This window comes from Felis catus (assembly GCF_018350175.1).
Source record: "Felis catus isolate Fca126 chromosome C2 unlocalized genomic scaffold, F.catus_Fca126_mat1.0 chrC2_random_Un_scaffold_48, whole genome shotgun sequence".
In the NCBI taxonomy this organism is placed as follows: Eukaryota; Metazoa; Chordata; class Mammalia; order Carnivora; family Felidae; genus Felis; species Felis catus.
In genome coordinates, this window is record NW_025408506.1 from 1 (window position 1) to 23477 (window position 23477).

The 23477-nt window shown below is 41.5% G+C and overlaps 1 protein-coding gene and 1 long non-coding RNA gene across 3 annotated transcripts in view; one reads left to right on the plus strand and one right to left on the minus strand.

Moving 5' to 3' along the window:
* Nucleotides 1–13: 13 nt before the first annotated feature.
* Nucleotides 14–23477, minus strand: part of LOC123383590 (probable cation-transporting ATPase 13A5) — an 83174-nt gene continuing 59710 nt past the window's right edge. For both annotated transcript variants that reach the window (XM_045051524.1, XM_045051523.1), the window contains exons 10-19: nucleotides 21213–21383; nucleotides 18722–18879; nucleotides 15806–15994; nucleotides 11788–11849; nucleotides 10043–10193; nucleotides 7424–7510; nucleotides 6679–6835; nucleotides 4599–4716; nucleotides 1343–1467; nucleotides 14–538 (exon numbers count right to left, since the gene is read on the minus strand). In XM_045051524.1, the coding sequence (XP_044907459.1) occupies nucleotides 363–538; nucleotides 1343–1467; nucleotides 4599–4716; nucleotides 6679–6835; nucleotides 7424–7510; nucleotides 10043–10193; nucleotides 11788–11849; nucleotides 15806–15994; nucleotides 18722–18879; nucleotides 21213–21383 (1394 nt within the window). In that variant the 3' untranslated portion in view covers nucleotides 14–362. The remainder of the gene's footprint in view (nucleotides 539–1342; nucleotides 1468–4598; nucleotides 4717–6678; nucleotides 6836–7423; nucleotides 7511–10042; nucleotides 10194–11787; nucleotides 11850–15805; nucleotides 15995–18721; nucleotides 18880–21212; nucleotides 21384–23477) is intronic.
* On the plus strand, nucleotides 6805–14611 carry LOC123383591. The gene is made up of 2 exons (XR_006593437.1): nucleotides 6805–6942; nucleotides 14228–14611. It is a non-coding gene; the product is annotated as an uncharacterized LOC123383591 (long non-coding RNA).

Genomic DNA, 23477 nt, shown 5'->3' on the forward strand with positions numbered 1-23477 from the left:
TTGGACCTCAGTTTTCACATTTGTGAATTGAACAGTTTGTCAACTGTATAGGCCAACTATGAGATTCAAATGGGAAATATGGACATAAGTTCCCAACCACATTGGAATCATGGGCTGATGCCAGCTCCCAACCCAGAGATTTGGATTTAACCAGTAAAATCTTGGCACTGGAAGATTTAAAACTCTTCCAGGTGATTTCTTCGTGCACCCAGGGCTGAGAACTGCTAGTGCAAATACTAAATGCTTTGCAAACTTCAGAACCTCCAGCTGTGAAGGGTTTTGACTTTGGTGACTTCTAATGCCCAGAGAAGGCCGCCCGGGCGAGAGCTGTATACCATCAGCCCAGGCCACCAAGGGACCTTCTAACATTTGCTCACATTCTTCTCTGGTCCATTCTCCTGGTTTTCAACCAGCTGCCAAGTCACAGAGGCAGGAACCAAATCTTCTGGTTCTTTGGCTTCAACAAGGATCACTTGGCTTCCTCCAGGAATCATTTCAGAATTCTTTGCCACAGTAATCGCTGTTTGAAGGTTGTCACCTAGATGACAAAGAGAGTCAGCTTGCTTTCTGTGTAAATCTCTCAGCAGCTCGAAATGAGCTTTGCCTCCTCTGAGTGGGCATACCCCAATATTTGTGCTCTTTGGGGGTCATTTCCCACTTTTGACTTTATTTGATAACCATATTTCTGTCCCTTTTGACCAAGACTGTCTGTCTCTAGTGGTCAAAAACAATGTCTGCATCTCCCTGCCACAATGGCATCATGTCTTCAGCATTGAATATTTTCAAAACATGCAAGGATGAATAAGGAAATGGTTACGTGCTTTTTGATGAACCCTCAGAAGACTGAGAGCCCCAAGTGGTGAAGATAACACGGGCCCACTCCGATCGCATGGAACCATTTTGGGGATCTGGATTGCAGTCAAACAGAGACTAGAACACTGAGGGCTGGGCCATGCGTGGACTGGATCAGCATATGCTATGCCTGCCCCACAACCCTGAAGGACAGGTCAGTAGAGTCTTATACCCTTTACACAGAAGTCTCACTGGGGTTCTTGATAAGCACGTATCCGTTCTTGTGTTTAAACATTTACTGTGAGCCTAACTCTGGACCAAGCCCAAGTAGGGAGAAGGGGCATTAGACAGAGAATGAAGTATGGTCTCTGCTACCAAATCTCACAGTCATCTTGGGGCTGCTGCACTTGTGCCGCAAGAACAGGAGTCAAAGAACAGTAACACATGACAGCTAAGTATTTTTCCTTCTGCCTCAGCCACATGAACCCACTTAGCTCACATGGTCTTTTTCTGACACCTGGTATACATTGAACGTGTCAGGAGTACACACCTGTAATCATCACGGTCCTGATGCAGGCTTCATGCAGTTCCTTCAAGACTGACTTGCTTTCTTTTTTCAAGCGATTCTCCATTATGAGAAGTCCCAGAAATGTCAAGTCTGACTCCACCTTCTCTCTTGGGATTCAGGAGAAAATATTAAACTTATTTAAGGAGTCTTGATGGTTGAATTTATTTCTTCCTTAAAAAACTTTTTTCTAAATTTTATCAATGTAATGCATGCATATATTTTAAAAATAAAAAAGAACCCAAAATCTTATGATGAAAACCAATAATCCCTGTCTCCACCCCTATTCACTCCTTCTCCTTCCCTGGGGCAACTATTTTTATATCTTTTAGCAACTTCTTCCATTTTTCAACTCCATTTTTTAAAAGAATGTGTTTATCTACCAACTCTTCTGTTGGTTTCTAAAATTTTTGTTAATCACACATATTTTGTTTTTAATTTCAAAGACCTTTTTTGTGACCTGGTAATCAGTTTAGTTAGGCATTTAGTAAGTCTACGGGATACTACGGTAATGGTTGAATATGGAATCATTCCTTTCAACCTCCATCTGTAACCTCCAGAAAATATATGATATCAGCTAAGTCTTCAAAAAGTTATCAGAATTTGAAATTGGAAGCTTGGAGTCTAACTGGGTTACACTCATTTTATAGGAACTCACGTCAGGAATGGAATAAATCTCAGGTGACTTTTTAAAAAGTCAACGTGGGGGGCCCAGATCTCTTTCTTAATCTCGCATTGTTCCTTTTTCTGCCCAGGGAGGAGTTAAGATTGCAGGAGGAGCTGGAGACCTAAGGACCTAACCTTGTTGGGTACAATCTCCCATGTTCAGTCCTGTCCCACGTCTACCTTCCACAGTACGTGATAGAGCTGAGTCTCTGCCTGTCAGGCTCTACAGGGTGGAGCAACTTCCTTCTCACCATCTCTCTCTCTGGCATGGCGTAGACCACACTTCTTTCATCCCTACTGATTCAGACTCCATTCACCGCCCCCCACCTACTTTTCATCTTACAGAAATGATAGAAATCTGTCTGCACTTAATCACCTCTCTAGTTTTCTTTGATGTTATTTATTTTCTATCTTGCTGGTACACACAGTCAGTAAACCTTCTTCAAGAGAAAGAGCAGAGTTGGATTTCTTGATGAAAAATATTACTCAAACTTAGATGGGAACACAGTGAGGAAACTTCTCTCTGGAGTACAGAACAAGTTACTCCATCTTTCATTCAAAAGTCCACTCAACAAACAATCACTCTGTTTTAGACCTTGTATTGGGCACTTGCTGAGTACTCAGATTATCAGATATGAATCCTGCCTCAGTGATCTCAGAGAATATTATGAAAGACCTACCTTAATAATGTGTTAAATTTCTATCATTTAACTTCATAGCTGTCTAATATACATTGGAGTCATATTTTCCCATTAGCTAGAACTAAAACAAAGAATCGTCCCACCAGTTTCTTCCAGTTTTGGTCTCAGGACTCTTCGGTTTTTCACCAATTCAGGCACTTGGGCCTCTTGCTACCTTGCAACATTCCCAGCAAATCCTTGTGTCAGGACCCTTGCACTCACTCTCCTGGCTGCCTGCAATACTCTTCTTCTGGATATCCTCACGCCATATCTCTGTTCAAATGGCACCTCTTCAGAGGACTTTCCCTGATCACTCCAGGTAAAATGGTATCATTATCTACCTTTCCCAATTAGGATATAAGCTTCTGAGGGCAAAGATTGTCTCACTTCAGAATCTTCAGCGCCTTAAAAAGTATCTCGTGCACCCTCTAACTCAATAGAAATTTGCTAAACCAATGAAAGGGAGAATTTTGACAAAGTATTTCTTCTGTTTGTTAGTGTGGGGTGTTTTATTTTTTTCCAAAAGAAAAAAAAGAGAGAGAGAGACAGAAAGAAACTCTTCTACTTCCCTTTTATGACACACCAGTTTTTAAAGAAGTTTTTGATCTTTCTGATTCGAAAACTTTGCGAAATATAATTTGATTCTAAAAAAAAAAAACACTTTTCCCTTACTCTGTTTGAAAATAGTAGCGAAATTTTAAGGAGCATAATAGGATCCTGATATTCTCTGGGAAAATCTGAGATGATTGGAAATCTAGCACATTTGATCATCACTTTCTTATTCTGTTATATTTATAATCATGTTTACTCCTCAGTGACTTTTAAATGAGAACATCACAGCTACATTAGTGTGTGGCAGCTGGGTGGTGGCAATATTCCTGGTCAAACTACAAGAATTTTTTTCTTCACACATAACCTTAGCTTTTGTTATTAAAATTTTTGCCTTGAGAAATTACAAAACCCTGTGTGTTATGGGTCTTGGTGCTTTCTGAAGAATAGCTAACACCTTTAATGTTAAATCTGAGAGTGCCATAATTTATTTCATTGATTTCAAAATGAGCTTTGTGATTCTATTTAGATTAAAATGTCATGGCTGAAAGACTCCTTAAAGATCATCCACTCTTACACTTGAGAGACGAGGGAAATAGACACAGTGCAAGGAAGGGACAAAGATTCTATTAGAACACATGGACATAGCTTGTAAACAGTAACATTGAACCAAGGATATCCAAATCTTATGTGAAGGTGCTAATTGTACGTAAGTGAGGGTTTCTCTATCAGCAACACTACATCGAAGATAATGCATAGTTATTCAATGTTCCGCAGTATTTCACTACTCTTTTGTCTTAGACAATTCAAAAATAACCTTTAAAAACTGAGAAACATTAAAAGAGAAAAGAATCTGCAGATTATACTCTAATGAGGACATCTTATCCATTAGTGTAATTAATACTGAATCCTATTTCATATAACTCAACTTAGATTCACTACATCTCCAGGTCTGAAACCAGGTTTAAAGCATACTGGAGGTCAGTGTGTCACAGCGCCCACTCTCTCCTCCTCAACCCGTTTGTACGTAGGACCCCCAAGCCAGTCAGCCACACGATCTTCCAAGATTGAAGGAGTGTTGGTTAGTTTTGATTGGATGATGGACTGCCGGGCAGAGATAGCTCACTGACAGCTGGGAGTCAAGAGATCTGGACTACCATCTTTGTTCTACCTCCAACCAGTCTTCCCCAGTGTGGCTTACGGTTCCAAGTTAGGAGATAGGATGAGACGACTTTCCATTTCCAGGAAGCTTTCTCGTGATTGGAGCTGTCCTTCAGTCCATCTCCAGCATTCATTTACTTCACACACACAGACCCTGCTCTATTGTCGATATCTGACTTCCTTACCTCGCTATATTCTCTACATCTGAAAGCTTCTTCATCTTCAAGCCTTTATGGGCAAAAGCAATGACACGGAAGCCTTGTATTGTGTATTTCCTGAGTTCCTGTGGGAAATTCTTGGGTACTGTCAGGTGAGAGGAAAGAGGTAAAGGTAAGGTCACACTGAAGGCTGCCCACCTCCTAAGCAAGACTCTGGGATCCAGTCACTGTACCTTGTTTTAAAATTCCAAAAAAAAAAAAAAACTTTAATAGAAAAACTACAGCTCTGGCTAAAAGCCACAACTTCATTAGGGTGCTCTTATTATTCTGACAGAAATGAATGCCAAGGATGCGCCGGTCATCCCCTGGGTGTCAACTCCACTGGCTGGCTTTAATAAGGATAGACCTCACGACTATGTCTACAAGGATAAAATGAAAACAGCTGATCCTCTGGATCAGGGGTCAGCAAACTAAAGGCCAAATTTGGTCCATTGCTTGTTTTTGTAAACAAAGTTTTATTGAAATGCAACCATGCCCATTTGTTTATCATCTATGTCGGGTTTGGGGTCACAATCGCAGGGTTGAGCAGTTGAGACAGACACCATGTGGCCTGCAAAAACAAAGTTATTTTCCACCTAGCTCTTTGCAAAAAAGTTCGCAATCCCTGCTATAGAGGACAGACGACACAATGCCAACGTTTGTGTATTTTGGCATGGTAGTCATTACCAATATTACAATATTTGTGAAATCTTTATGGCTCATAGGATGCCTAGAAGAGCATTAAAAAGAACAGTGTAATGGAAGTGTAGTGGCTTAGCAAAACACTTGATTTCTAGTATCCACTCTACTGCCAACTAGCTCTCTGACCTTGGGCTTGGTAGGTCTCTCTTCTGGCTCCTCAATTTTCCCATCCATAGAATGAGAGGGTGTGGACCTCAATGTCCCCATTCAGCTCAACCTTCCTGTAATTCTAAAATGATCCAGAAGGTGGGGATCAAGGCATCGCCTAGCTCTCTATTTCCTAAATACAGGGGGAGAAATCACTGAAGTTATTAGCATATGTCAAAGATCTGAGGTCAGGACAAATAAGAATTGGAAAGGCTACCAGAAGGATGAGAGGTGAGAAGTGACTGGCCCAAACCCTTACCAGGGAGCAAGGGCAATAATCACCAGTTAAAATTTCAGGAAGATACTCACTTGCATCTGTGAGACTGAAAAAAAAAATGTATAGCAAAATATAGGCCATCAGTCTGTGAGGGATAGAGGGATAGAGGGATAGAGTGTTAGAGGTCATGGGAGTTCTGAGGAAGATCAAGGTCAGAAAAAGGGGCCGCTTCTAAGGTAAAAAAGGCTCTAAGTAGAGGGAGAAGTTAAAGCAATCATTTGCCAAATCTAAAATTGTGTGCACAAGTTGATGGCTATCAGCAATCATAGGGAGAATGTAGATGAAAATCAGGAGAAAAAGGACAATTTTATCCAAATGAACTCATTTGAATGCAACAATATCCTTACAAATCTGGGCTGCAGCTTAGTGCATATGTTTGTAAGACAAAGAGACAATACAAATCAGCTCAAAATCTAGCCCAGAAAGATGAAATAGCTGTGAAAATGATCAATTGCATTTCTCTAATACCGTCTAATTTGCTCTAATTACTTTGTGTGTGTGTGAAAGATTTATCTTGTCTGTATTCTCCTTCCATTGACCGGCACGAGGCCCTTACGTGGTGCCAGCCCCCAGAGGTGTCAGGTGGAGCGCCCCAGCTGCAGGTTGAGTGCAGGGCCCAGACCTGTCCCATTATTCCCTTCACACGTTCCTGGTTTGCTCACCCTTACGTAGCTTCCTGTTCTGGCTCCTGATATTTGCTTCACATCTCCTTCCCTGATACCCCATTGTGGTTGGACTTTTCTGGATGGATCAAAGCCAGATATTTACTTTCTGCCTCACGGCCTTGAAATGGTCACCTCTGTCTTATCAGATCTCCTGGGCCCACTTCTCACCCACTGAGAAAACAATCACTTCTACATTCATTTAGTCTTGTGTGCTTTGTGTGTTTGGGCTTCTAAAACATTTTTACCTCCTAAAAGAGAGAACAGGGTCAATTATTACCTGTTTCAGACTTGCAGAACTTGGCCAGCATCTCCGGGGCACCCTTCATGTACACATGGAAGTGATCCTCCCCTGCCACCTGAGCGACCACAGACATCCTCTGCAGGCTTGAGGAAAATGGAAACTGGCGCAAGATGGCTATGGCTTCCACGGGACTCTGAGACAGCACCAACAAAGGGGAGCTTAAGATGCTTGTGAAATTTCACAGATGCACACCAACAAATAGGACTTGCTCTGCAATGAACCCAGGGACGTCATGAAGTGGTATGTTTGTCACAACATTGATACTTTTCTGTCTGCCTCGATGGCGATTCCCTCATCAAGTTGTCTGGTTCTGCAAGACCTTTCCCTTTGACTGCCTGGAGAAATCCTAATCATCTTCCAGGCCAAGTTCACAGGTCCCTTCCTCTGTGGCACTTCTCTCTCATAAATAGTATTCACTCTCACCTCTGAACGCCTGCAGCTCTTTCTTCAGCCTTTATTATAGCAGTCGGCCCAGGGTATTGCACTGATTTGCACCTATATGGATTTTTCTACTAGCCTCTGTACTCCTCCAACACAGAGCCCCACACATCTAGCTCTGAAATCACTCTATCCCTTAGCACCTAGTGCAGTGCTCTAGCATAAGACAGGTTCATGAATAAATTTAAAAATAGATTCAGGAATGAAGGGACGAGCAAACCAACTATGGACACTGTTAGTTTCAAGGAGAAAGAGCTGTCTGATTTGAAAAAGCAAGTCATACCCAACTGGCTTTTGGTCCTGGCTTTATTATTATGTTTGAACCTGGCATCCCAAATGTGCGGTAGTCTGCATCGCAATCTTCCATTATCTGTTTCAAAATGAAAACATTCATAAGATTCCTTAGAGCAAAATAGTAAGAAAGAAATACCTCTCATTTACATAGCACTTGAAACTTTTCAAAGCCCCTTCCACATATTTTCTCTTGTAGGCCAATTATCTGAATACCATCATTGTCAAATTTCTGTTGCGTTATTAAGGACCTTGTTGAATGTCAAAAAGCCAGAAATATTGTGACTACAGTTTAAGTGGTAATTGATGGAAGAAATGCTGGCTACAGGCCAATGGCTCTTCCTGAATGGTATGACTAGTAATTGGATGAGAATTTAATATAGCTGAGCATATTAGCCCTCAGCTGAGTTAGGATTGGGTCTTGAGATAAACCTGGGATTAATTCTTATTCTGTATCTACGTTACTAGCCTAATTGGTTAGCTAGAGAGTTAGCAAGTTAGCTGCTGGCAAATTACAAAGCATATTTGAAAACAGTTTACATTCTTTGGAGGTTGCAACAGTATAAGTTACACCATTTGAGAAACCAATATTAACCTAAAATATAGGAAAGGCAGTCAGATATACAAATCAGAAAACAGGAGACAACATTTGGCCTCTGCTCCATCACTTACCTGTTTAACATTGGGGACAATGCCTCCATTTCTCCAGATCTCAAATTTCTTCTGAAAAATATTCTGACATCCCTTGTAGCACTAAAATTATTAGAGTCTACAAGGATATTTCCCCTCCTCCTTATGTTTCCTGACAGGTTCCTATCCACCAAAGGATATTTAATTCGATACTGTTTCTCACCTAGCTTTAAATTCTGCAAATCACTTTGCACTTCTATACTTTGCTTGGGGTGGATACCACTGCTCTTAAAGACAGTTCTTACAGAGCTAATCCTAGCAATTTATGTTCCTGCACAAGACCCCAACTTGTATGTCATTTGTACAAATAGACCAACACCCCTCGATGGAGAAGAGCCACCGTCAGAACCAGGATCAAAGTCACATATAGTAAGAATGACCCTAAGCAGCTCATCATTGTGTCTACGCGAAGGATGCCGGTGAGGGCAATGTGTAATAATTACACTGATTCCTCTCCGTTAAGATCCGGGAAAGTGATTATCCCTTTGTGTTTAAGTAGAAGATTTCTCCACAGCAAATGCTTAAATTTTAACTCGCTGGTATCAAAAATTTCCATGTTTACCAGGTTTCCTCTTTTATTATTTTGGCTTCTAGAAAGCTACAATTTTGCCAGTACACACTTTTTTAAAAATTTTTTATAAGTTTATTTATTTTAGATAGAAACAGTGTGGGGGGGGGGCAGAGAGAGAGAGGGAGAGGGAATCCCAAGCAGGCTCCACACTGCCAGTGGAGAGCCCAAGTCGGGGCTTGAATTCATGAACCCGTGAGTTCATGACCTGAGTCAAAACCAAGAATCGGACACGTAACCCACTGAGCCACTCAGGTGCCCCTCCCCCCACTATAAATCTATACATCTATAAATTTGCCTTTCTGTGAGGTGTATTTCATGTCCCTGCAGTCATGTGTTTTCATTCCTTTAACATTCTGTTTAAATGCTGCCCTGTAGTTAAGATATCATTGTCAGTAGCTTGAAAACGTGTTTTGTTTTGGTTTGGTTTTTTTGGAGAGCAGAGTAACATAATTAACTAAATAGTGACTGACTGACTGAATGAATGAATGCTTTTCACTTGGTGGGCACTTTTCAATGCAAGCAGCCCCTGTAGGCTCATAGGATCAGTGCTTACCACAAGTCGGTGAGTGAGGCATTATTATCACCAATGCACACCTGAGGTAACAGACGCAGAATCTTCGTTCTGGATTTGGGGTCACACAGCTAGAAAGTGATGGGGTCAAGAGGTCTGCTCACCATGTCATGACAGCCACGAGAATGGGTTTATACCCTTCAACTGTTCATACTCAGCTCAAAAAATTGACCCAGTTGGACTGGGAAACCTTCAGGCTAGTATCTAGACCTATACTGTCTAATACAGTAGCTACCAGCCACCTGTGGCCATTTATATTTAAATTGATTAAAGTGAATAAAATTGAAAAATTCAGTCCTTGGTTGCATAGCCAAATTTTAAGTACTCGATAACCACATGTCGCCGGCTAGTGGCTACTCTACTGAATAGCACTGCTTTAGACCACTGTTTCCCTGTGAGTGTTACCGAGAATGTACTACGTTTTGGCCTGTCAAGGTTTTGTGGTCAAGAAGGTTTGGTAAATGCTGCTTATCCTATTCCTTCTTGAATATTCACAATGCACCACAGTATACTAAAGAAATCTGGTAGTCAATAAATCAATTTTACTTTCTTAAAACAGCAGGTTCCCAAACGATTTGATCACGGAACCTTATTTCAAGCTGCACTCATTAACAGAGTTCTTGGGAGCAGATACTGGGAAATTCAGGTAGTCAAACCTTCCTTCAATGTTGTTACAAATCTTCTCTGAGCTTCAATCAAAGTTAGAAAACTTTTCCACTTTCAGTAAGGATTTCTTCAAGTTGTTCTCATTTAGCCAAAACAAGAAACTATCATCTTACCCAGGCAGTGCCCTCAAACATTTTGAGGTCCAGTGGGTCTCCTTGGATGGTCCCATTGAGAAGGATCAGAGAGTGGCAGCTGGTCATGGCAGCACACAGCGGGCCCCATGGCAAAACCTTGCCTGAGGCAAAGCTATTCACTTCCTGAAAACTGGGAGAGAAGATGATTAAGAAATGAAAGTCTTCAACAAAATCATTTTACACACTCTGCCCCTTAAATCTTGCCAACACAGAGTTTCAATAATGCTTAACCTTTATGTTCAAATCCTTCCAGAGCTCTTCATGCCCCGTATGATAAAGTCTAAGTGCCTGGATATAATCACAGAGACTTCTGTCAGGTTACTTGAGGTCAGTGCCTAGGGTGGCAGTAAGCTCAGAGCCTGCAGCCTGCTTCAGAATCTGTCTCCCTCTCTCTCCACTCCTCCCCCCCTCATGCTCTCTCTCTCTCTCAAAAATAAACATTAAAAAATTTTAAAATAAAAGAAAAGCACACCTGGACTCTGAAATATTTCTCATGACTCAGTCCTTTGCCCTATTTCTAGAAACTCCTGGCATAGATATCCAGCGTCTCATTTTCCTTTATGATGGTAGACTGGTACAGTTTACCATTCTCATTTCCCATCTAATAGCCGAATGATAATTGTAGCCAGTGGTTTCTACACCCCGAAAACCTGAGCATTTGGGGAAAGGAAAAGAGAGGAGGGGTGAAAACTCTAAGCATCTTATTCCCCTTTCACTGGTCTGGCCAATAGAAGACAAAGCAGTGCCTGTCTGGACAAAAGCTTGGCCCGGCCATCTGAGCAACCAGGAGCTGAACCACATGAGTAGGGTTGAACCCAAGTATTTTCTGCAACACCGCACTGCCTGTTTGCTGTTATCTCGTGCCAGAGCTGTGATTGGCCCCGTCACTGTGCTGGAGAGCCTCTGCATGACTCAATGACAGAGTCTCAACCACTGTTTAGAGCCAAAGGGGGATATCTAGAGCTGAAGAGTCAAGGCATCTTGTACTTAGACCGAGGGGGCAGATCTCAGCCCTGTGGGGAAGGGGAGCTAGGGCCCTCTCCTCACTATCCATTCTGGGGTAGCATCTCTGTGATTGTTCTCCCCTCTCCTGTGGCCAGCTTTTCACCTGTGTCCGTAAAAATGGCAGCCATAGACCCTTTAACATTCTATCTCAAGTGCTATCTTTGTCAGGTGTTTTTCCTCATTCTGTTCATTTCCAAAATTAATTTCGACCTTTTACCCACTATGTTATTCCAAAATCCAAGACTGTGTATTATATCAAACAATCATTATTATTTTTTCTTGTCTCTTCTGATATGCGTGCCTTAATCATAGCTCTTTCCATGGACTGTATTATGTGTAGAAGATGAATGCATTTGTGCCTTTCAATCCCATGAGATGTGAGCTACATGAGGGAAGGGAAGGAACTCTTCCTTTCTGGACTCCCCCCCCACACACACCCCGCCCAGTCCAATAACCACCAGCAAATCTTTGTGGTTTTTAATTAAGTACCGTTATGATTTCACCCTTTGCTCCTCTTTTTTATTCATTCAGCTTCTTACTCATTCAGTTCGTTCTATTTTTTCATGTGGAGTTTGAAGGCCTATTTTCCCCATCTGATTCTGAACTTAGAACCCATTTAATTTAACAAGTTAGAATAATTGGGACACCAGAAGGATGGACTTGAATAGCACCAAGGTAGCTACACCAATCCCACATCCCATCTTCACTGAAGTGCTTACCAGTTGTCAGCAGTAGGGACAGTCCCCCAGAGGTCCAGCCCATCTTCCGTAAGAGTGCCAGTCTGGAAGAAGTTAGAATTGGTATTAGCATAAGATTTAGAACTTTTGATTATATCATGATTTAAACAAAACCCAACCTCCCAAAACATTAAATAAAGTAGATCTAGTTGTCCAAAGTCCTTGTTTGTAAGCATTAAATTTTGTTTTTTTATTATTTTTTAAAATGTTTTTAATGTTTATTTTTGACAGAGAGCGAGCATGTGTGCATGCCTTGAGTGGCGGGGGGGGGGGAGCAGGGCAGAGAGAGAGGGAAACAGAGGATCCAAAGCAGACTCCATGCTGACAGCAGTGAGCTTGATGCTGGGCTCAAACTGTGAGATCATGACATGAGCCAGTCAGACGCTTAACCAACTGAGCCACTCAGGCACTCTTGCAAGCATTAAATTTTAAATCAGAGAAGGGTACCTGAAGGAAGAATTCAGCCGGTGACAAATGATTCCTGAAAAGACTGTGTCAATAATGAAATGATTCTAGATACCAATCTAGATATCTAGATAACAAATGATTCTAGATAACAATCAAATGTTAGTGTTTTGCTTTTGTGTGTTTATTTTTGCACTTGCTGTTGTTAAATGAGAAGCATTTAGTGAATGGAAATCCAATAAGGACCAGTACGAGTTTGACTTTATAGTTGGCACCTGCTATCTTTCTAAAGCAGAGTTCAGAATTTTTCTTTCTTTTTAAGACTGATTAGTTCATAGTCTGCCATCTGGCTCACAGCAATTTTCTAAAATATGGGTGACATGATGACTGTCCGGATTGATAATGAAATGTTGATAAAGGGCTTTGAGAATTTAGAGAGAAATGAAGTGCTAATAATAAATACTCATTAATGCCCATGAATGGGTTTTATTGTTAGATCAAGAGGAAAATGGTTGGGAGATTTGATTTGCTATATTATGGGAGAGTATTTATCACATAATGTAACAAAGCAACATGGAACTAAGTACTATGACAGCACTTTGAATTTGCTTATTGCTTCATAGCCCACCATTAATTACAGACCCCGGTGTCTTTATGCAAGAGGCCAACACCCAGTCAGAGTAACCATGTGGCTCCCACTACTTCAGCGCTGTCAAGGCTGAGCAGAACATTCCCAAGTGCTGGGGTGTATCCCTTTTCAATACTGACACCCAGGTCTCTGTCATCACTTTTTACAGTCATTTCTGTATAAGACACTGAATTTTCTAGCTTCCTATCAAATGACATTTCTTTCATTACAGCACATTAAATTGGCATAACGCTTTATGATGAAGTGCTTACAATGCTTCTAATTCTTACAATCGACTAAATAGGGAAGGGACATTCTCAGGTTAGAAGTTAAAGGAGCAGCCTCAAGGTCCAGTGGCTTGCAGGTTGGAGAGAAAGAACCAGAATCTGGCCCATCTAGAATCTCCCTCTAGAGGACAAATGTTAAATAAATTTTGCAAAGCATGCAGAAAGAGAAAACCCATACTGGACTTCCAATTAAGGAATGAAGGATTCTTTGTTTCATTCATTTATTTGGGCTTCACAGAAAGCTAACATGCTTTGTGTGAGTTACTCCTTGAAGAACAATAGAAAAAAACCTATTTGCTTCATTTCCCTCCTGCATTTTATGAGGGTTCCAACCTGTGTGTTTAGATTCCAAATCCTCTTGAGTTATTCCATTTCAAAAAGAGTTAGCAGCTTAATTCAAACTGAAATATTTCCCTGATGATCAGATTATATTTTTACACATCAACATTTTGAACATGAAAACAGAGATTACATGGCAGCAAACAGAAATGGGACCGTGTCATTTCTCTATGTGAAAATGATTCTTATACTATAAAACTAGCCATGAACAGAAAGAAAACTATAGTTACAGTTGTAAAGGGAATAAGACAGAAAAAGCCAACTTCTTAGCATAAATACTAGCCCAGGCTTGGGCTGAGCTGAATAGAAAAGAGAGAACTGTTTTAGAGAACTTAGACCAACATAAACTAGAAATATGTGGGAATAAGAAGCACATGGTGAATGTCTTCTAAGTGGAAATAAAAGTAGATGGGGACCTCGATTAATTGTGGGGTGCTTCATTCCAACACCATATTGGTAGAGTTTTACAATGTACAAGCTGGAAAGGCACCGAGAGATCATTGGAGTTCAAATTTCTCTTGATTTCTCATTTTGCCGATTCCCAACCCAGTGTTTTTTGCACTATGACATGTTGTCATGCCACTGGGGTTTGGCCAAGCGTGCCGAGGAACAGTTCCTCAGTTGGCCTAGCAAAGGAGCACATGAGGACGTGGAGAGGAAAAGCTTTGTATGAGACGTAAAATGAACAACTGGAAAAATTAGTTTTAGAATAAGACAAATATGTAATGAACCTAACTTTATAAATCTCCCTCTTATATTACAGGCACGAGTGAGGCTGCTGGGTAAATAAGGGGAATCCCTACCAGAAAACTTCCAAGGCCGTGGAACTAAAAGAAGCTACTGTTAACCCTAGTGGTTAACTTGTGGAGTGGTGATTGAGGGTTTTCTTTGCCAGAGGAAACTCAGCCAGAATAGAATGGAACTAATTTTAGGGCTGAGCTGCTTCCAGTGTGGAGCCAAGACTTGTCAAGTCTACTCATGGTGTCTCTCCAGTTTGTCCTATACTCTCCATTCTTGCCCTCCTTGCTTAGGACAATGACCCATCTCTTCAGTCTTCCCTAGATAGCTTCCTGTCTCAGTCCTACCTCCCTTCTGTTCCTTCTCACCAATTACCCTCGATGGAATAAACAAAACACACCTATAAAAACGTCTTTGATCATCTTTAAAAAACAATGGTACGGCTCCCATTCTCCTTCACAAGGCCCCACTTCTTAGCTTGACACATCAGGCCCTGAGCAATTGGGCTCTTCCTCTCCAGCTACATTCCCTACCACACAGCCCCTGTTGTAGCCACACCCACATGCCACAGGCCATGACATCCCTGTGCTTCTGAACTGCTCATCTCTGAGCCCAGTCTATCTAACAAGCAAAGCCACAGCTCAGCGGTGACCTCCCATCCATGGCAGGTAACTTAACTTCGATGCTTTTCCATGCCTCTTTGAGCATGCATTTCACTGCATTTTCATGGTTTACACTTCCATTGTACCTGCTTCCTCAGCTAAGTCACGAGCTTCTCCAGAGCAAGGACCCTCTTATTAATGGGACTCTTGGCCAAGGTAGGTTAATTAAAAAGTGTCAAAGCCTTAATTATTCGAATACAAACAAAGTGAAGACATGGAGGGACCGGCCAGGCCCACTGTGTTACAACAATTAAATTGGCCTGCCCAAGCAGAGGGCAGGATCTGAACAGCAGGTGGATGAGGCTGAGGTCCCTCCAGAGGGACACAGGACCCCCACAGGAGAGTCACAGAAAGAGGATTTAGACCTGTCCCAGAGCAGCAATCCTTCCCATTTGGACATACTTCTCCCCTGCTACCTCCAGAACCCTAAGCAGTTACAGGACAACATTCTTCTAGTCCTGAGTCCTGATAACCTGGGGGTCAAAGGAGAAAGGAGGGACTGAGTGCATTAACACAGGCACTGTCCCCTCCCTCCTTTTCCTTAAAAGAAGCAGAGGAGAAAAATGGAATATTTTCAACTAGGCACAGGACAAAGTATTTCAGGTAAGAGAAATGTTCCTCACAATTTTTTTTTGCCTGAAAAAGCCAGTCAGTCATAGAAGTTATTACAATAAGAGATTGTTTTGAAACCCAATACAGGCACAAAAATATTAAATTTCATAGGGAAGAAACTTATGATGTGATATAGCTAAACCACTTCCTTAGGACTCTGTACAGTGGGCTTGTAGAGCATGGTCTCACACTAGCCCACTGTGTGACCTTCTCTGGCCTCAGTGTTCCTATATGTAAAATGAGAGCAGTGAACCAGGCATTCTTGGAGGCCTTTCCCAGCTCTGCTCTGCCTTGAAATCAACCTCCAACCAGGAAAGTTTAGATCATACTTTGTCAAAGCACACGAGGTTTATTTGTCCACACATATTGATTCTCTGTGGGGAAATACAGAAGATTTTCTTTTTCTTCAGCCTCTTTTGTGCATACACGATTCCTGTGGTCAGGGCAGCTGGTAGCACAGGAGGGACAGTCACGGTGAGGAGAAGCAGGGCCATGGTTGCCGTGTCTCTTGGAGAAACCTAGGGAGGGAGGGACATAGAGGTTAGCCTAGCAGCACAGGGCAGCACCCTTTCTAGCACCATCTCCTGCAGCACTCCAAGAGTTCTAGAAACTCAAAATATTTAAAGAGAGCTGCTCTCTCCGTGGGGCAGAGAGATCTCTTGGGTGTGCTTAAGGAACAGACAAGTTGTCTCCCATTGCACACAAAAGAAACTCTGACCCCTTTTCTATGTCCACCCTGCCCTTTTTGACTCTGTTTCTCTTCGCTTGGCATTCCCTCCACCCAGAGTACCATCCTTCCTCTGCTCATCATAACACACCCTCTTAGACTCCCCAGGCACTGAGACCATTTTTGAGTTGTAACATTTCACACACGGGCTTGACAGTTGGGTTATAAATCTCCCCCAGTCGCTTCCAAACCGCTTGGGTGCAGCAGCTGTGGCTTATACATCTTTGAAGTCCTTTGCAAGTTCATCTTATTCATCTCTAGATATAGAGCCTAGCACAGTTTCTGACACAGGAACTATTAAATGAATGGTAACCTGATAAAAATGATGACCAAGAGTCTGCTAAAGGAAAGTCCATAGTAAAAACAGCTTGTTCTCACTGCACACATTCTGGGGCGAGAGCTGGATTAGGCTACATAAATGATTTAGTTACTCCTCACAACAACCTTAGGAGGTAAACACTGTTATTTTCTCCATTTAACAGATAAAGAAACCAAGGTTTAAAAAATTAAAATAACTTCCCCAAGCCATCTGCTAGTTAAATGGTGAGGATCTGAACCCTAGGCTGTCCCACTCGGGGGGCACAAATATGTGACCAGTGTCTTATAGTATCCAGTCAATTCTCAGAGAGTCAAGATAGATCCCAGGCGGGTCCACAGAAATTCACATGGCTGATAAGAATGGGGCCAAGATCAAATCACAGCATGGCTTGTTTTATTTTTCACCTTCTCTAGATATTAATGGCCTTACCCTAGATTTTTATGAAATTAACCATAATTTTAGCCACTAAAGTCCTCTTCTGAGTACTGGAAATACAGATTCAAGTTCAATATCAAAGGCTGCTAGATACATCATTGGTCCAATCTCAGACTGTCACAAAATCCAGCGTTCTCTGTTTTCCCAACCACGGCCACAAAGTGTTGACCCTGAGGACTCAGCTCTGTCTATTCCTGAGACAGTACAGATGGAGGAAGCCAGCAGGGTCACAGGTTATGACCCACAAGAAGGTGGGATCTACAATTAGTATCGCTGCTTTGGTGTGTATTAGATGTTGAGTCCTACCCGGGAAACCTTCATTCCTAATCACTGTGGGTGCTTCCTGGTCCACAGAAGAGGGCCTTGTGTTTGTTTTCCTGCTCAATGTTCCTGCTCCCCAGATGAAACTGGCACAGTGCCTCAAGTTCCAGTCCCACTTGCTTTAACAGTCTGCCCAGCTCTTTCCAGGGTCCATTCTAGGGGTGCCAATATGCCCTGGCCTCCTTTGTCTTTGCCTGACCTAGAAATGTTGCCTGAAGGCTTATATCAGACTGAAATGACTACCCAGAGCTCAAGTACGAGCGTGAACACTGCCTGGAAATTCTCGTCACTCTGTCCATCAATATTTACCCCTCTCCCCGACAACACACACATAGAATGCACTAAACTTGGGCATTGTAATTAAGTCACCCATACCCAGTTTCATACCTATGTTTGGACCCTTTTATTTACATTTTTTTTTCTTCTTCCCAATAAGCCCACATTGCTAACATCCCAGTATGTCTTAAAGAAGAGATTACACAGTTCACAAAAGAATCACACTCTCAGGACCAGAAAGGACCTCAGAGGTCATTTGTGAGAACCCTTCCTTCAGCCGTCACAACTATTAAGAGAAATGTTCAAACAAACCAAAACCAGACCACTATGAAGTTTAAAAGGAAGTGGGGATCCGTGCAGCATATAGTTCTGTAAAAGTGGACAGTCAGTTCTATTTTAGAACCTAACAGAACATAGAAAAACCCACTGGGTACATGGTATGTTGGGTATGCCTTAGACAATGTACACACTCAAATATCTCAGCATTCTCAAATAATCCAAATTTCTAGGCACGGCATTCAAGAACCCCTTCAATGTGACCCATTTTACCTTGCTAGACTTAATCTCTCAGTTGCTTGCTGGTTCCAGAAGACCCATCTGCATTTCTTCCTTTGTCCTTTTCTCACTCCAACTAGCATGCCCTTTCTCCTCCCTGATCTGATTGACTAAATCCTCTCCATTCTATCAGACTTGAGAAACACCTATTTCCTCTGAGGATGTTTGGGCTTCGGTATTACCAATGCCACACATGAAGTAACTTCGCATCCAAGTGGTGAAAGAAGTCATGAACTTTGCAACTTTTCATAGCTGTGCCATCCAATACAATTTTCACTAGCTACATATGGTGACTTGAATTTAAATTAACTAAATAATCAAATCACTAAATTACTTAAATTAATTAAAAATAATTAAAATGAAGTAAAACTGAAAATTCGTTTCCTTGGTCACACTAGCCACGGTTCAAGTGTTCAATAAGCACATGTGGTTAAGGGCTACCAAATTGGACCATGTAGGTATAGAATAGTTCCATCATCTAAGAAAGTTCTATTGGACAGAACTGATCCACAGAATGATGGGGCTAAGAGATAACCTTATCCAACCCTTTTGATTTAGGTGAGGATCCTTGAAAAAGCTATGTCATTAAAAAGCCTTACCCCCAGTACTTACTCCATGGTACATATATACACCAAGGGCATAGAAGAAACCCACAATGCCAAGGAAGGCCAAGAACACTATAAACTTGAAGGCATCATTGTATAGCTTGAAGTTCAGAGGTCGGGGATAGAGGATGGATCTCACCAAGTCCCCTTTGGCAGTATTGTAACCTGCATGAAGGTAATCACAGGTGGAGTAAGTTCCCTTAATACAGTTTACCACGAAACCCAAAACGATTTGCATTGAATTAAGGATTGGTTAATAGTGTCATTTGAATATGGAATGAAGACATCACTGCAAACAGTATATTTACATTTATTATCCCTACAAGTCACTAGGAACAATAAGTGGTATTCACTTAACCTTGTTCAATTTCTCTTGCTCTGGAAGTCAGTGCTACAATGGCTCACACAGTGAAGCTCCTCACTCATGCATAAGATTGAGGAAAAGAAGACTGAGGACTGACAGACAGTCACCAGAGAAGACGAGCTGCTAAGAGAAGACAATAAAGCTCAAGTATGTGTTGAAAATAATAGAAAATGAAGACAAAAGGAAAGCACAAAACAAGTAATTTCTTAAACACATATACCTCTGATCATGTCGTTCTTATGCCCGAACACCTTCCAGAACCCCTGATTTTTTGCAATAAAGTTAAAATTTCTAGGCACGGCATTCTAGATCCTGTCAACCTCAGTATACTCCTATGTTGCTAGACTTACCTCTTTACTGCTCCCTTCTCTCAGAAAACCCCAAGACAGTCCTTCTTTTGTGTTTTGCAGAAATAGATTAGCATGTTTTTTTAGCTTTCTGCTAGGACTGGCTAAATCTTTCCCATCCTATCAGGCTTGGCTCAAAATGCCGCCTCATCAAATAAATATTTCCAGAGTTCTACTCCCACACTTCCTATCAAAAATAATTTCTCCCCCTCTTTGGGGTCCCTGTAACACTTAATCATGTGACATCTATCATTGCTCTGTGTTTAGTTAGCTTTAACTCCACACTGTTTCCTGCACCAGACCACAATCCTCTTTAAGGGCAAGGAATGTCTCCTAATTTTTTTCTTTAGCCCTCAGGGCATGGCACTTAGTAGATCTTCATTAAAATCTAAGTTATTGGCAACAAAACTGTGTTTGCTCTGTGTTTAGTTAGCTTTAACTCCACACTGTTTCCTGCACCAGACCACAATCCTCTTTAAGGGCAAGGAATGTCTCCTAATTTTTTTCTTTAGCCCTCAGGGCATGGCACTTAGTAGATCTTCATTAAAATCTAAGTTATTGGCAACAAAAGGGGGGCTACTAGATATGAACCACTGTTGTATGAAACACGCCTTAATCCCACTGCTTGGTAAACATATAGTCTCCTCAAACATGGCATTGTAGGCTTTGGAGAAAAAGAGCAGAGTTTTCTCTAGCTTGTTGCCTCAGCATTTTACAAGCTCAGATAAGGTGGTTCCCATGAATTCCATTCATTAGCTCATGCCCACTGACCCCTTTGAAGCAAAACTTGATATTTTTAATTTTAAAAAATCAGGTAGAACAATTGAATCATAGGCTAACACATAGAGACAACAAAGTGCAAGGTGGGTTTTGGATCTGTGCATATGTGGGCTGGCAGAAACACAGGTCAGGGGTAGTGTTGGCTGTGTGATGTCCTGTGAAAGACCGGGAGTAAGATTAGTAGTCTTGAAAACTTTTTGAGCATGGTGTGTGTAAACTGCTTCAAAATCTGCTTTAGAAATATGACTTGGTGGCAGATCCAAGGGGAGGTGGAACAAAAGACAAGGCAAAGTATTTGAGGCAAAAGCTGAAAGGGAACAGTCAAGAGAATATTTTTGTTGCAATGGTTAGACAAGAGATGATGAAAGGCCTGGACAAAACACCAACTGTGGGGATGAAGGAAAGGGAGACAAGACTCAGGAGGTATTTGTAGAATTGACAGGATGTGGTGTCCTACTTGGTACGGGAGAAAGTGGGAAGCTAAAGGTGATGTGGACAGACCGGCTAGATGGTGATGCTGTCAACAGAAAGAGGAGGATAAGTCCTTTCGATGCCTTGACTTTGAAGTGTCTGTAGGGAACCCAGAGGGAGGCATCCAGCAGGGACCTGGAAATAACAGCCCAGCAAGCAGCAGTTTGAAAGGAGAAAGTCCTCAAGTGATAATGGTTGGAACTTTTTTCTTGGGAATCACTTAGAGTTGGTATAGAGGGAAAAGGAAAGAAGCCGGGGGACATAAAAAACAAACAAACAAGAACACAGTCTTGCCTTTGAGGCAATGTATTTCATCTCTGTATCATCAATGTACTTCATCTTAGACAACGGTTTTAACAATGAACCAGTGAGGTTGGAAATAGTGGCAACTTAGAATAAATATGGATCTGACTAGAAACAAGTATGACTGTTATTACCAGAAGGTGGCAAACTCCATAATCCTAAGCCAAATTTCCCCAATCCAACTCCCCCACCTCTAAGCAGGAACTACATTTACAAAAGTGGAATCTACTAACCTGTTTGCAAAACAACTGCTCTCACTGGCCCCTGCCCAGACGGCTTGACCTGGATAAGCTCTGTCCCGCAGAAAAGGACATGTTTCCGATAGTCCTCCAAGCTGTGGGATTTCCAGGCCACGGTGTTCTCCGTATAGGGCAGTGGCGTCTTTGTGACAGGTATGCTTTCTCCTAAAGAAGATTGTATTTTGTTGATTCTGTGTGAACTCAGGTAGTTATTCAGAGCTGGTGCTTGACACTTTTGAGAAAATATACAAACCATAGCTATTCAGGCCTTAATGCCCATTTCCTGGGTCAGATGATTTCTCAAGGATGCTGGCGAAGCAAGCAGTGGTATACTTGGTTATATTTTACATATTTATTTAAGGTCCACCTATATTTTCCATACCTGGTCTGCATGGTTTGCTGTTGTAATTTAAAAAGCAGGCCATTTTAACAAAGATAGTTGTCACCTAATTGTCCCCTCAAGTGTTCTTTAAGCCCAAATTTATGCTAGGTAATTAAGGAGCTATAAAGCAAGTATATAGCTATTGTTATTTGCCTTTCATTTATTTGTTTATCAACCCATTCATCCATTCACTTGACAAATATTTTTAAGTGCTTATTTTGTGCCAGGCACTGTTCTAGGTGCTTAAAATAATGAACAAGACAGAAATCCTGCCCTCAGAAAGCCCAGGGAGTCAAGCCAGTAAATAGCAGTAAATAAATGATTAAAGTAAGGATTTGGGTAGTATTACTGGGTGATCTGAAGATCTAACCCAAACAGAAGACCAGGAAACATTTCCAGAACAACTAATAAATGACAACTCAAAAGGAAATGAGGCCAACTAGATCGAGGAAAGGAAATTGTTCTTGGAAGAAGTGAGAGAAAGATCATGCTGTGCCCTGGGCACTAAAAATGGTTGAGAATGTTTGGGACATTGAGTGTAAGGGTAGAGGTAAGCAGTCCTAGAAGTACAGAGATGAATGAGAAATTATGCCTTCATAAAACCTCTTAAATGTTCTTCATGATCTTTGTGGAGCTTGCAGTGAAAGATAAAAACCAATATAACAAGACAGGGCCTCTCTTTTTTCTTTCTGGATGATCTCAGCTCCATTCTCATTAATACATAATTAATTAATTAACGATTAAAGTGTTAATTAACAATTAATTAAATAGCTAGATCGATAATGTCTAATCTTCATTTCCTCTCTCCTGTGCTTTTGTTCTATTTCCCAATGGTGGGCTGTTCATCCCAACCTGGATATTCCACTAGCATCCCTAAGTCCACATACCTAAAATCCATACTAATATTTTGTTTAATTTTTATTTTACTTATTTTTGAGAGACAGAGTGGGGGAGGGTCAGAGAGAGAAGGAGAGAGAGAATCCCAAACAAGCTCTGCGCTGAAAGCCCAATGCGGGCCTTGAACTCACAAACCGGGAGATCATGACCTGAGCCACAATCAATAGTCAGATGCTTAACTGACTGAGCCATCCAGGCACCTCCGTACTAATATTTTTACCACTAAACATCCTCCTGACTTTTTCTTTGTGGTATCATCCTTTTGCTGAGTGACAGGTTTACAGTCTCGGAATCACCTTTGATTCCTCCTCTTCCCGTGCTCTGCCTTCTCATGGTCTGATTCCCCAATTCCTACTGCTTTTCTCCATGAGTATGTCTCACCAAGTAACTCTTGGACTCTTGCGTTTGGGTCCCAAGGGCTTCACTAGCAATCACGGATATCTAGTGGTGGCTGCCTTACCAATGGATTGGCTCCTTGACATGAAAACCATTTTAATATTAATAATTTGAGTCTATGGTAGAACTAATATTTCTTTTTTATGAAAAAGTATCTCACCCACAATATGCCTTGACCTCTTGAGTTGGAAAAGACCTCCAGTCCTTCCTCCTATGTGTCTCCTTTGCTATGAGGCTACTACTGCACTCACACACTCTTGATGCCATATGGGTGGGGTTTTTCCCACAACGAGCAATTCCGTGACACTAGCTGGTTGTCCTACAATTCAATTCAATTCAACTCAATTCAATTCAATTCAATTCTGACACTGTCTACCTAGATATAGCATCAGATCCCACAGGTTAAGGACTCAGTCCCACAGGACTGCTCCCATGCCACCTCAGATGCTAATTGCAAATCCACATTGTCAACTGTGCTTCTGACTAATAAATCCGAGGTTCCCATAATCCCCTTCTTAGGTTCAATTAATTTGCTAGAGCAGTTTATAGAACTCAGGGAAATACATTTACCAGTTTGTTAAAAG